The sequence below is a fragment of the Rhinoraja longicauda genome, chromosome 2 (assembly GCF_053455715.1).
Source record: "Rhinoraja longicauda isolate Sanriku21f chromosome 2, sRhiLon1.1, whole genome shotgun sequence".
Classification (NCBI taxonomy): Eukaryota; Metazoa; Chordata; class Chondrichthyes; order Rajiformes; family Arhynchobatidae; genus Rhinoraja; species Rhinoraja longicauda.
The window spans coordinates 25594388-25609064 of NC_135954.1; the positions used below are offsets into that span (position 1 = coordinate 25594388).

Consider the following 14677-nt stretch of genomic DNA (forward strand, 5'->3'; position numbering starts at 1 on the left):
GGATAATTGCATTTGTATGCTGAGTTTCATCATCATTGAGAATGAGAATATTCAGGGAGCCTCTTCCTCCAATACACTCACTATTTATATCTATTAGAGAGGTTGTAGATACAAGGAACTGCAGATGCTGGTTTACAAAAGTGACACAAATTGCTGGAGTAACTCCAGCAGGTCAGGCAGCGTCTCTTGAGAACATGGATTGGTGATATTTCAGGTCAGGACCTTTCTTCAGACAAAGAAATTAGTGTAATCTTTAACTTTACATGGGAGATCAGACATATCATTGGTTTAACGTTTTCTCCTATTGACGTCACTTTTAACAGCACACTAACACTGCATGTCTGAAGAAGTGTCTCAACCCTAAAGGTCACCCATTCTTTCTGTCCAGAGATGCTGCCTGTCCTGCAGTGTTACTCCAGCTTTTTGTCAAGTCAAGTCAAGTCAATTTTATTTGTATAGCACATTTAAAAACAACCCACGTTGACCAAAGTGCTGCACATCTGATTAGGAAAAAAAGAAAAGAAACATACAGTGGCAGGTGCCTATCTTTGGTTTAAACCAGCATCTGCAGTTCTTCCTACACTGCATCATTTATATTGCTTTTATTGTTTTGCAAATCAGCATCTGTAGTTTCTTGTGTCTTCATTTTACTGCATCAAGACATTGGCCTTGATCAAATGTGTTGCAGTTTGGGAGGTCAGATGTAAGGGGAAAATATACAATTAATGGCATGACCTGCAACAGCATTGAGTAGAAGCATCAGGATCTCATGATGCAGCTTTATAGAACACTGGTTAGGAGACATTTGGAATATTGCGTGCAATTCTGGTCATCCCTTTACAGGAAGGATATAGATGGAGACTTTGGAAGGGGTGCGGAGGAGGTTTACCAGATGTTGCCGGGATAGGGGCTATTAGCTACAGGGCTACAGGTTAGCGACAGATTGGACAGACTTGGATTGTTTTTTTCTGAAACGCTGGAGGTTACAGGAAGACCTGATAGAAGTAGATACAATTAGGAAAGGCAAAGATAGGATACACAGTCAGAAACGTTTTCAACTCGATGGCATAATTTTAAGGTGAGAGGGACAACATTTAAAGACTTGAGGGGCAACTTTTTTTATACAGTTGGTGAGTGCCTGGAATGTGCTGCCAAAGTTGGTGTTCAGGCAGATGCAATAGTGGCATTTAAGAGGTTTTTCAATTGGCATATGAATATGCATGGCATTGAGAGATACGAATTATGCACAGGGCATGTTCGGCACGGACATTGTGGGCCACACTGTCTGTTCTTGTGATGTACTGTTTGTTCAATGTTCAAACTCAAAGACACTTTTCGTGGACAATGTTGGTGGTCCTTTTATTTTTGTAGATGTTAAATACAGAGTCCATTCTCTAGTATGCAGACTTACATTTTTACACGCATTTTATGGCATGGCCTCCTCCGTTTCGCCTCCTGGAATCATCTGCCTTATCAGGCCGCCTTATGTATAAAATCATGAGAGGAATGGATCGGGTAGCCGCACAGTCTCTTGCCCAGAGTAGGAGAATCGCAGACCAGAGGACATTGGTTTAAGGTGAAGGGGAAAAGATTAATAGGGGTAACCTTTTCACACATAGGGTGCTGGGTGTATGGAACGGACTGTCAGAGGAGATAGTTGAAGCTGGGACTATCCCAACGTTTCTAAGACGATTAGACAGCTACATGGAGAGGACAGGTTTGGAGGGATATGGGCCAAACGCAGGCAGGTGGGACTAGTGTAGCTGGGACATGTTGGCCGGTGTGGACAAGTTGGGCCGAAGGGCTTGTTTCCATGACAATATCGGCCATCTCTGGCAGCCCACGGATCAGACAAGCCGTCGGCCGTCCGCGCGACGCGCATGCGGAGCGCCGCTCTGTGTTTGGAACCGTAGCTCAGCAACGATGGCGCGCACTCGTCTCCAGGGCAACGCAGCCGCCGCGGGCTCGGCATTTGTTTGGGGGTTGTCGGCCGCATCGCCCATCGCTGGCGGTTCTCTGCCCTCTGGGTAAGCTGTTGGCGGCGGTATCCTGAGGGTAGGGGTAGGGGTAGGGGTGGGGGTGGGGAGCGAGCAGAAAGGAAGCCCTGGCTTCACCCTGCAAGGCCATAGCCAGGTGCTAGCCCGGGCTCGATTGAAAGAGTGGAGGTTTGGACGGGCCGCTGCGGGGTTGGCATGAGGGTGACTCGACCTCGGCGTCGAGGCCGTTGGCTTTGCACCATACATCTCATACTTTTGGTATTGTGATTTATTTGTTTGGTGTAATGAAGCGGCTGATGATGAAACAGCGTCGACTTGTGTTGCATCAAATGGGGTCAGTGTGTCCCGTACTAACAGTGCCTATGCTATGTCTTTCCCCAGGCACTGGTCACCATGGGAGTAGCGCTGACTCGAGCTGCTCAGTGGACTGCGGCTGGCATCGGCGTCGGCAAGTTGGAATTCACGCCCTTGAATGTGTCACTGATGAATGACATTATTAAATTTGTTGACAATGTGAACTCCAAGCATCCTCAAGAAGCGGCCTTAATGTTTCGAGAAGCTCTGGAATGGTCGTCAGGAATAGATACGTCCGCTTTTGGGTCAGATTATGAAATTAGGTGGGTTTCGCATATGCGTGCGGTTAACGTAGCTTGTTCAGTAACAGGAGACTGTTAGATATAGTGTCAGTGTAGGTGCGCACGTTATGCATCGTTTTAAGAAAACTGCAGTTCATATTTTATTGGGATGGAGAAGTAACGTGTATTCTTGAGCAGGGTTCAGGGTATATGGTACAGTGTGGAAGAAGAATGAAATATATTAAATATACCGAGTTACAAACAATGTTGCTTCTGAATTCAATGCCAATGCTTAAGATTTAAAATAGTGTAGTCACGTTTCATGGAAACATAGAAAAATAGGTGCAGGAGTAGGCCATTCAGCCTTTCGCCATTAAATATGATCATGGCTGATCATCTAAAATCAGTACCCCGTTCCTGCTTTTTCCCCATATCCCTTGATTCCTTTAGCCCCGAGCTAAATCTAACTCTATCAGACACAAAATGCTGGAGTAACTCAGCGGATCAGGCAGCATCTCTGGAGAAAAGGAACAGGTGACCTTTCGGGTGGAAAACCTTCTTCAGACAGAGGCAGGGCGGACGGTAACTAGAGGTTGGAAAAGGTTCAGAGTCGGCACAGATGACCAAGGAAAGGTGGAGCCCACAATGGCCATTGTTGGCTGTGAAAGAGGTGATAATGATGGGGATATATGATCCGAACAGTGGAACTGGCAGGACGTCTGGGGTGGGGAGGGGCGGAGAGAGACGGAATACAGGGGTTACTTGAACTTGGAGAAATCAATATTCATATCGCTGGATTGTAAGCTGCCCAAGCGAAATATGAGGTGTTGTTCTTCAAATTTGCGTGTGGCCTCACTCTGATAGTGGAGGAGGCCCAGGACAGAAAGGCAAATATGGGAATGGAAAGGGGAGTTAAAATGTTTGGCAACTGTGAGATCGCGTAAGCCAAGGTGGACTGAGCAAAGGTGTTCAGAGAAACAATTGCCTAGTCTGTGCTTGGTCTCGCTGATAAACAGGTCTCCACACTGAGAACAACAGATACAGTGGATGAGGTTGGAGGAGGTGCAAGTGAACCTCTGCCTCATCTGAAAGGATTGTCAAGGTCCCTGGATGGGGTCAAGGGAGGAGGTGTTGGGACAGGGATTGCATCTCCTGTGGTTGTAGGGGAAATACCTGGGGAGGGGGTGGTTTGAGTGGGAAGGGATGAGTGAACTAGAGAGTTGCAGAGGGAATGGTCTCAGGGGAAAGGGGTGGAGATGGGAAAATGTGACTAGCGGTGGAGTCCCAATGGAGGTGGAGTAATTGTTGGAGGATTGTGTGCTGTATGCAATGTGATGAAAGGTGAGGAACTAGGTAGACTCTGTCCCTGTTATGACTGAAGGGAGGGGAAGCAAGAGCGAAGCGATGGGATACTGAGGAGATACGTATGAGGGCCTCATCTATGACAGAAGAGGGGACCCCCATTCCTCGAAGAATGAGGATATTTCAGATGTCCATGTATGTAACACCTCATCTTGGGAGCATATGCGGTGGAGTCGTAGGAATTGGGAGCAGAGGACAGTCTTTGCAGGAGGCAGGGTGGGAAGAAGTGGAGTCTAGAATGGTGTGGGAGTCATTTTTCTAATAGACATCAGTCAATAGTCTATCTCCTGTGATGGAGATGGTGAGGTCTAAAAAGGGGGGGGGAATCGGAAATGGTCCATGTGAATTTGAGTGCAGGATGGAAATTGGCAGTGAGGTTAATGGAGTCCAGGAGTTGTTCTGTATGGGTGCAGGAGGTAGCCCCGATGCAGTCGTTAATGTAACGGAGCTAGAGTTCGGGGATAGGGCCAGTGTCACCTGGAACAGGGATTGTTTGACATACCCTACAAACAGGCAGGCATTACAGAGGGCCATGTGAGTGCCCACAGTTACACCTAAGATTTGGAGGAAGTGGAGGAGTTGTTGGAGAGGTTGTTGAGAGTGAGGACCAGGCGGTGGAGAGTGGTCGAAGAAGAAATTGGTGAGAGTGAGGAATTTGAAGGATAAATTATCGACAGTGAGGACCTCGAAAGAGAAGTTGTTGAGTGGGAGGAGCTCGAAGGATGAAGATATTCACAATTCATGTTCTTTTTATTAACCTTTGTTCTAGAACAAGGAACTTCAGATGTACCAAAGATAGACACAAAATGCTGATGTAACTCAGCGGGTCAGGCAGCATCTTTGGAGAACATGGATAGATGAAGTGGATACGTGATATTTTGGGTTGGGTGGGTCTGAAGAAGGGTCCTCTATCCATGTTCTCCAGAGATACTATCCGACCCACTGAGTTACTCCAGCATTTTGTGTCTAACTTTGAAAATAATATTAGGATTGAGCAAAATCAGCATGGAGTTAGAAGAGAAAATAATTTTTGACTATCTGGTGAGAGTTCTTCGAGAATGTAACTATTAGTAGAGATAAGGAGGAGCCCAGTGGGTGTTATTTAGATTTAGGTTTATTGTTGTCACGTATACTGAAGTACATTGAAATGCTTTGTTCTGCATGCTATCCGATCAAATCAGTTAATACTCTATATAAATGTAATCAAACCAAGTTCATGTACAATAGGTAGAGCGAAGGAAAAGATACAAAGTGCAGAATATACTTCTCAGCATTGTTGCACAATAGTTGCAGAGCCAAAGCCCCATATTGGCAATGAAGTAGAGGGGAATCAGACTGTATCCTAGCTTATGGAAGGACCATTCAGAAGTCTAATAACAGAGGGGAAGAAGCTATTTCTGAGTTTGCGTGCTTTCAAGTTTCTGTTTCTTCTGTCTGACCAGACCGGGGAGATGAAGGAATGGCTGGAGTGAGATAGGTCTTTGATTATGTTGGCTGCTTTCCTGAGGCAGTGTGGTATAGATCAAGTCATGGTGTGGAGTGGCTAAATTTACAACTCTCTGCAATTTCTTGTGGTCTTGGGCAGAGCTGTTCCCAAACCAAGCTGTGATATAACCTAACCGTAATCTTTCTATCGTGTATATGTAGACGTTTCTAAGAGTCAATGGAGAAATATCGAATTTCCTCAGTCTCCTGAAGAACTAGAGGCTTTGGTGTGCCTTCTTGGCTGTTGCATCAATGTGGTTAGTCCACTACAGATGGTTGGTAATTGTTACACCAAGGAACTTGAAGCTGTCAACGATTTCCATTTTGGCACTATTGATAATTGAGGCATGTATCCCACCAAGCTTCCTGAAGTCGATAACGAGCTCATTTGTCTTGCTAACCATGAGGGAGTGGTTGATATCCTCACACCATGTTTCTAATAGGTGTATTAGATTTTGAGAAGGTTTTCAATACTCTCAGTCAGGACATTAGAACACACAGATTTGGAGATAATATGATAAGGATTGAGAATTGGTTTTCAGACAGACTCCAAAGAGTAGGAATAAAGGAATATTTCCCATGTAGACACAAAATGCTGGAGTAACTCAGCGAGTCAGACATCATCTCAGACAGAGAAGGAATGGGTGACGTTTCGGGTTGAGACCCTTCTTCAGATCTAAGGGATCCTAAGGGATCTTTCCCAGGTAGGTAGGCTGTGACTAATGGGATACTGCTGAATTTGATGCCCTCTAATGTTTGATTTTTTCCACCCTGGGATACAGGTCTGACTGTCTACCCTATATATGCCTCTCATAACTTTATTTACTTCTATTAGCTCACCCTGTATCCTCTGGTGTTCCTGAGAAAACAATCCAAATCCGTCCAACCTCTCCCTGTAGCTAATACCCCTAATACAGCATTATGGGCCCTGGGCAAAGCAGTGTACTGGGGCCCCTACGACAACTACTCACAGGAATAAAAATGTAAATGGTCGATAAAATTAAACATATATTGTATTGTAGGGTATTGTAGCACCCTCAACCCAACTTATCCCCCCCCCCCTACTGACCCACTCCACCCCCCCTAGCCACCCCCACTTGCCCCTCCCCTGCCCCCACCCGGGACGCGGGGGGATGGAGTGGCTGAGTGTTAGACCAATGCAGTAGAGGTTTGGGGGAGTTTCAAAGGGGGTTCAGGGAGGATGAATTGGGTGAATGGAGGGTGGAAGAGAGGTGGGGATAAGGGGGCTGGGGGGATGGAGTGGGTGAGAAGAGGATAAGGGGGGATGAGGTGGGTTGTGGGGGGTGGGATGATAAGTGGAGTTGAGGGGGTGTGGATGGAGTGGGTGAGTGGGGCTCTTAAAAAAAAACCCTGAAACCAATTTAAGTTAATGCAGCACAGGTCTGGGGGAGTTTTATGGGGGATTAAGGGGGGAATGGAGTGCATGAGTGGGGCTCTGAAGAAAAATCCTAAACACAATTTCACGACCCCTGTTGTCCCCCTCCCCAGTGCCCATTCTCAGACCCCCCATTCTCTCTCCCCCAGACCAACTGTTACTCTCCGCCACCCCCCTTTCCCCAGCACCCCCATTTCCCCCACTCTCTCTTTTCCCCCCACCACCAACCCCCACCCTTGCTGTCCCCCTCCCCAGTCCCACTCTGCCTCCTCCCACCCCCACTCTCTCCTCCTCCCACCCTCCCCGTCGCCCCCACCGTTACTCTCCCCCACCCCCCTTTCCCTACCAGCCCCCCCCTGTCGTGCCGGCGAAAAGCACTTACCGAAAAGCACTTAGCGATGGACTTAGGGTGCTACATTGTTGCAAAAAGCACTTACAGATCGCTGTGAGAAGCACTTAGGGATGGAAAAGCAAAGCACTTAGGGAGCTAATTGTTGCGAAACAGATCGCTGTGAGAAGCACTTAGGGATGGAAAATGTTGCAAAAAAAAAACACTTAGGGACCGAAAATGTTGCGAAAAAAGCACTTATTGAACCTACATTTTTAAAGTAGTATTTATTTATTGCAAGTCACTTAACATACACAGATCAGCATGGGGCCCCTATGCTCGTGGGGCCCCAGGCAATTGCCCATCAGGCCCATGCGTTAAGACGGCCCTGAATCCAGGCAATCCAGAGAGTTTTCTGACACATTATATAAAATTATGAGATGCATAAATTCGGTGGATGGTGAGACCCTTTTTCCCAGAGTGGAAATGTCAAAAACAGCCATTCATCATTTATGTTGCATGGCTTTGAGGTGAGCGAGGTAAAGTTTAAAAGAGGTGAGTGAGGAAAGATTTTTATGCAGAGGGTGGAGAGTAGCTGGAATGTACTGCAGGGGATGATGGTGGAGGCAGATACGATTGTGGTATTTAAGTGGCTTTTAGATAGGTATGTGGAAGGATGGAGGGATAAGGATTTTGTGCAGGCAGATAAGAGTTGGTCTTGGAATCATGTTCAGCACAGACTGTGTAATCTGATGGGACTATTTCTGTGTTGTACTTTGGACGTTTTAGGTTATTTTAACTGATCATGCAATTTCTGTGACAACAACATAAGTGCTTATTATTGCTTTGTTTACTGATCAAAGTTCCAGAATGGATATTTAAAAATCTATCATAATGTCAATTTTCTTAATTTCAGTAAAGGAGCTTTAGTATCAAAAGAAAACGTGGATGGGATCCCTTTACTAAGTTTTCAGACTTCCGGCAATATTAAAATATACTCCTTTAATCAGCTGGCTAAGTTTCTGGCAATAGCGCAGAAGGAAAAACTGAAAGAAACTCAAGCTTGTTTGGAAGGTCAGTTTTATTTAATTACTCCTTTATGTAAAAATGATTTTGATTGGTGTGGCTTATATATTTATGTCCATACAATCCCTTTGGAATTTATTTTTGAAACTATCTTTCCTGTCATTATTTTAGAACCATTAATTGAAATCATTCAGCACAGCACAGATGGGAGCTATTGAATTCTTCCAAAGAACAATCCAATTGATTCCATACATAATCTTTTTCCCAAATAATTGCACAATTTTCTCCTTCATTTACTATTTGCATTTTGAACGGCAGTATCCACTACCCAATAAGGTAGCAAATTTAAAATACTAACCAAAGATTTTCTTCTTGGCCCTTCTGGTTTTTCTTCTATTCCTTTATACTGTTGACTGTCCTGCCAACTTCACAGATTTCACAGATACACCATTTTCCTAATTCTTCCTATCACAACATATCAGTAATGAAATTTATTTTACACTTCTACTTTTTCTCTCTAGTTTGTATAAGATCGTATGCTACCTTTGTCATACTTTACCATACTTTCAAGTTTTGTGTCACGCACAAATTTGAAATTGTGAATGCCTTTAGTATATTTCAAAAATAGCAGTAATTTTCCTGTTACTTTGAAAAACAGCCATTCATCATTTATGTTTTATATCCGTAAATAAGTTTTGTATCTTTGCTCTTATTGCCCTTTTATCTCATTTATTAGCATATTTTTGTTGTGAAAGTAGTTTTTTAGTTTAGTTTAGAGATACAGCGCGGAAACAAGCCCTTTGGCCCACCGTGTCCGCACCGACCAGCGATCCCCGCACACTAACGCTATCCTACACATACTAGGGACAATTTACACATACACCAAGCCAATTAACCTACAAACCTGTACGTCTTTGGAGTGTGGGAGGAAACTAAAGATCTCGGAGAAAACCCACGCAGTCACGGGGAGAACGTACAAACCATACAGACAGCATCCGTAATCGAGAACGAACCCGGGTCTCCAGCACTGCAAGCGCTGTAAGGCAGCAACTCTACCGCTGCGCCACCGTTCTTCATTGTGTACATTTTAAAATCTCTTTTGGGCCATCAAGTTTTTAAAACAGTAAGTTACTTAAAATAGGTTAGGTTAATAAAGTTTTGCAAATTCTGATAATTGTAATTTGCAATAGCACCCAGCCTGATCTATTTATAAACAGAATGGGAATATTACAGTTTCTAGATATTATTAGCAAATTCACTATCCAGCAAATAGATACGGTTAAAAAAAAAATCTATGATTATAGCCATAATTTTGGAGGACTTTAATAAACCCTAAACAAAAATATACCATTTATGGTGACATTAGGACTAACCGTGGTACAGTGAAAAGCTTTTTGTTGCGTTCTAACCAGTCAGCGGGAAGACAATACTTGATTATAATCAATCTATTTACAGTGTATAGATAGTTAAGGGAATAACATTTAGTGTAAGATAAAGCCTGCAAAGTCCGGTCAAGGATAGTCCGAGGGACATCAGAGGTAGATAGTAGTTAAGCACTGCTCTCTTGTTATGGGATGATGATTCAGTTGCCCGATAACAGCTGAGAAGAAACTGCCCTGAATCTGATGGTGTGCAATTTCACACTTGTATACCTTTTGCTTGATGGAAGAGGGTAGAAGAGGGAGTGGCCAGGGTGCGACTCATCCTTGATTATGCTGCTGGCCTTGCCGAGACAGCGTGAGGTATTAATGGAATCAATAGAAGGGAGATTGGTTTGTGTGATGGCCTGGGGTGTGTCCACAATTCGCTACAATTTCTTAGGTTCCTGGATGAAGCTTTTCCAAAACCATGCTGTGATGTCTGCATTGGAGGATAACAGGGAAATAAGGAGGAAGATTGGGATGAATGAAATTACTGTTGCAGAACTGGCCCATTGCTTGTGTAAGATATGGAACAGAGCATTCATTCTCTAATTGTTCAACATTCAGTAAGATCAATTTTGTTCAGTAACATAATTACAGAGACATGGCTGCGGGGACCAGGGCTGGGAGCTGAATATTCAGTGGTATGCGACCTATCGAAAAGACAGACAGGTGGGCAGAGGGGGTGGGGTCGCTCTATTGGTAAGGAATAATATTCAGTCCCTTGCAAGGGGTGATATAGAATCAGGACATGTAGAATCAGTATGAACCGAACTGAGGAATTGCAAGGGTAAAGAGACCCAAATGGGAGTTATCTACAGGCCCCCAAACAGTAGCCTAGATATAGGGTGCAAGTTCAATAGTCAATAGTCAATAGTCGTTTATTTGTCACATACACATAAATGTGTAGTGAAATGAAACATTACCCGCAGTTGAACAATAAGACCAATAAGATTAATCAATAAAAATGCAATAACACATACAATCACAACTAACACCAACCAAAAAGAAACATCCATCACAGTGAGTCTCCTCCAGTCCCTCCTCACTGTGATGGAAGGCCAGAATGTCTTTTTCTCTTCCCTGCCGTCTTGTCCCGCGGTCAGGCTGTTGGAGTTGCCACGTCGGGGCGGTCGGGGCTCCCGATATTGAAGCCCCCGCTGGGCGGTGAAAAATCCCGCGGCCTATTTCAGGCCGCGCCGGATGGTGAAAGGCCCGTGGCGGGCCGACCCAAGCCCCGCGATTCGGGGCGGGCGAACACGCTGCCTCTGCCGCAGCTCCCGATGTCGGCCCCTATCCAGGGGCCTGCGGGCTTCCGACGTCCACGCGGGCCGCGCCGGAGCCTCCGGAGACGAGTCGAAGCCGTTCCCGCAGCATCCGCAGGCAGCCAGCGCCGCAGGTGGTGAGTCCGGGCCGCGGGCTCTGCGAACCAGAGCCCCAGGTGGTCCCAGGTGCATGGCCGGTGGTAGGCCGCAACGGGAACGGAGACACGACACAGAACAAAGGTCGCGTCTCCGTTCGGGAGAGAGAATGTTACAGTTCCCGTTCCCTCCCACCCCCCCCCCAAAACATAACATACAACACTACATCATATTAAAACTACACATTCGACAAAAACAACAAAAAACACAAAAGACAGACGGACTGCAGGCAAGCCGCAGCTGCGACGGCAGCGCTGGCTCCTCCCTTTTTTGAATCAAGTGTTAAAATTGGCATGTCGCAAAGGTAATGCTACAGTGGTTATGGGAGATTTCAACATGCCAGTAGACTGGGAAATCAGGTTGGTAATGGATCCCAAGAAAGGGAGTTTGTGGAGTGCCTCCGAGATGGATTCTTAGAGCAGCTTGTACTGGAGCCTAACAGGGAGAAGGCAATTCTGGATTTAGTGTTGTGTAATGAACTGGATTTGATAAGGGAACTCAAGATTAAAGAGCCATTAGGAGGTAGTGATCATAATATGATGTTTTAATCTACAATTTGAGAGGGAGAAGGGAAAATCGAAAGTGTCAGTATTGCAGTTGAGCAAGGGGGACTATGGAGGCATGAGGGAGGAGCTGGCCAGAGTTGACTGGAAAGAGACCCTAGCAGCGGTTGTTCCACTGGAACAACAATGGCAGGTATTTCTGGGACTAATACAGAAGGCGCAGGATCAGTTCATTCCAAAGAGGAAGAAAGATTCTAAAGGGAGTAAGAGGCGACCGTGGCTGACAAGGCAAGTCAAGGACAGTATAAAAATAAAAGAGAAGAAGTATAACATAGCAAAGATGAGCGGGAAGCCAGAGGATTGGGACTCTTTTAAAGAGCAACAGAAGAAAACTAAAAAGGCAATAGGTGGAGAAAAGATGAGGTAAGAAAGTTAGCTAGCCAAGAATATAAAGGAGGATAGTAAAAGCTTCTGTAGGTATGTGAAGAGAAAAAAAATTGTTAAGACAAATGTGGGTCCCTTGAAGCCAGAAGCAGGTGAATTTATTATGGGGAACAAGGAAATGAGTTGAACAGGTACTTTGGATCTGTCTTCACTAAGGAAGACACAAACACTCTCCCAGATGTACTAGTGGACAGAAGTCCTAGGGTGACGGAGGAACTGAAGGAAATTCACATTAGGCAGGATATGGTGTTGGGTAGACTGAAGGCTGATAAATCCCCAGGGCCTGATGGTCTGCATCTCAGGGTGCTTAAGCAAGTGGCTCTAGAAATCGTGGACACATTGGTGATCATTTTTCAATGTTCTATAGATTCAAGATCAGTTCCCGTGAATTGGAGGGTAGCTAATGTTATCCCACTTTTTAAGAAAGGAGGGAGAGAGAAAACGGGAATTTATAGACCAGTTAGTCTGACATCAGTGGTGGGGAAGATGCTGGAGTAAATTATAAAAGACGAAATTGCGGAGCATTTGCATTGCAGTAACAGGATCGTTCCGAGTCAGCATGGATTTACGAAGGGAAAATCATGCTTGACTAATCATCTGGAATTTTTTGAGGATGTAACTAGGAAAATGGACAAGGGAGAGCCAGTGGATGTAGTGTACCTGGACTTTCAGAAAGCCTTTGATAAAGTCCCACATAGGAGATTAGTGGGCAAATTTAGAGCACATGGTATTGGGGGTAGGGTACTGACATGGATAGAAAATTGGTTGGCAGACAGGAAAGAAAGAGTAGGGATTAACGGGTCCCTTTCAGAATGGCAGGCAGTGACTAGTGGGGTACCGCAAGGCTTGGTGCTGGGACCGCAGTTATTTACAATATACATTAATGACCTAGATGAAGGGATTAAAAGCAACATTAGCAAATTTGCAGATGACACAAAGCTGGGTGGCAATGTGAACTGTGAGGAGGATGCTATGAAGATGCAGGGTGACTTGGACAGGTTGTGTGAGTGGGCAGATGCATGGCAGATGTGGATGTGGATAAATGTGAGGTTATCCACTTTGGTGGTAAGAACAGGAAGGCAGATTATTATCTGAATGGTGTTAAGTTAGGAAATGGGGAAGTACAAAGAGATCTGGGTGTCCTTGTTCATCAGTCACTTAAAGTAAGCATGCAGGTTCAGCAGGCATGTTCCCTTATCAAATCCAGAAAGCTAATGGCATGTTGGCGTTTAGGACAAGGGGAGTTGAGTATAGGAGGAAAAAGTCCTTTGGCAGATGTACAGGGCCCTAGTGAGACCGCACCTGGAGTACTGTATGCAGTTTTGGTCTCCAAATTTGAGGAAGGACATTCTTGCTATTGAGGGAGTGCAGTGTAGGTTCACTAGGTTAATTCCCGGAATGTCGGGACTGTCATATGTTGAAAGACTGGGCTTGTATACACTGGAATTTAGAAGGATGAGTGGGATCTTATTGAAACATATAAGATTATATGATTATAAGATTGGACACGCTAGAGGCAGGAAACATGTTCCCAAAGTTGAGGGAATCCAGAACCAGGGGCCACAGTTTGAGAGTAAGGTAGGCCATTTAGAATGGAGATGAGGAAAAACTTTTTAACACAGAGAGTTGTAAATTTGTGGAATTCTCTGCCTCAGAAGGCAGTGGCCAATTCTCTGGATGCTTTCAAGAGAGAGTTAGATAGAGCTCTTAATGATGGTGGAGTCAGGGGGTATGGGGAGAGGGCAGGAATGGGGTACTGATTGTGAATGATCAGCCATGATCACATTGAATGGTGGTGCTGGCTCAAAGGGCCAAATGGCCTACTCCTGCACCTATTGTCTATTGTCCATAACTTTAGGGATAAAAAATCTTTGAAGAAGAATCCTACCCAAAAGAAATTCACACCAATTTTCCAATATAACTTTAAACAAATAACCCAGTTGAGTGGTGCCAGAACAATAATTTTACTCTCATCATTAGCAAAGCCAAGGAGATGATTGTTGACGAGGGAAAGACAAAGGACGATGCACCTGTCATCATTAGCAGGATGATGGGTAGAAAGAGCCAATGGCTTCAATTTCCTGGGTCAACACATCTCTGATGATCTATGTTGGGTGTAGCATTTTGGTACAATCATGAAGAAAGTTCAACAACCCTTCATCCTCAGAAGTTTGGGGAGATTCAGCAAGATTACTCAATTGAACTTCCACAAGCATAGGTGGAAAGGATACTGTTTGGTTGCATGGCCTGCTTCAGAAATTTGAATGCTCAAGAATGAAGGGGGTTGCAAAAAGTGGTTAACATTGAAGGGATGAAGTCCCTCACTATTGAAGGGATCTATGGGAATGGCTTCCTTAAGAAGACAGCTAATTTCATCAGAGACCCTTACCATCCTAGCCTCACGCTCATCTCACAGCTACCATTGGGAAGAGGTACAGGAGCTTTAGAACCATGACCTCACGGGTTTCTGGGAACAGCTTCTTTCCATTAACTATCAGCTTCTTGAACCACCCTGCACAATCCACGTACTTTGGTCTTTGCGCTATCATCGTCTAATTTACTTAGAATAACTGATCATTTATTGTATATTTATTGTTGTGCGTTTCATGGGCCAGTGAAGCTGCAGTAAATAAGAATTTCATTGTTTTGGTTATAATCCGATGCATATGACAAATAAACACTTTTGACTCTCTTAACTTTTGAAAATAAACGTGTCAAT

The 14677-nt window shown here is 44.7% G+C and overlaps 1 protein-coding gene across 3 annotated transcripts in view; it reads left to right on the forward strand.

The window, feature by feature from the left end:
• The first annotated feature begins 1933 nt into the window (after nucleotides 1-1933).
• The window catches only part of odad2 (outer dynein arm docking complex subunit 2), a 203978-nt gene continuing 191234 nt past the window's right edge, over nucleotides 1934-14677 (forward strand). For 2 of the 3 annotated variants that reach the window (XM_078427510.1, XM_078427521.1), the window contains exons 1-3: nucleotides 1934-2027; nucleotides 2379-2614; nucleotides 8060-8217. In XM_078427510.1, coding sequence (XP_078283636.1) covers nucleotides 2391-2614; nucleotides 8060-8217 — 382 coding nt within the window. In that variant the 5' untranslated portion in view covers nucleotides 1934-2027; nucleotides 2379-2390. Of the gene's footprint in view, nucleotides 2028-2233; nucleotides 2256-2378; nucleotides 2615-8059; nucleotides 8218-14677 lie in introns of those variants that run through there. The other variant, XM_078427514.1, reaches the window with a different exon arrangement.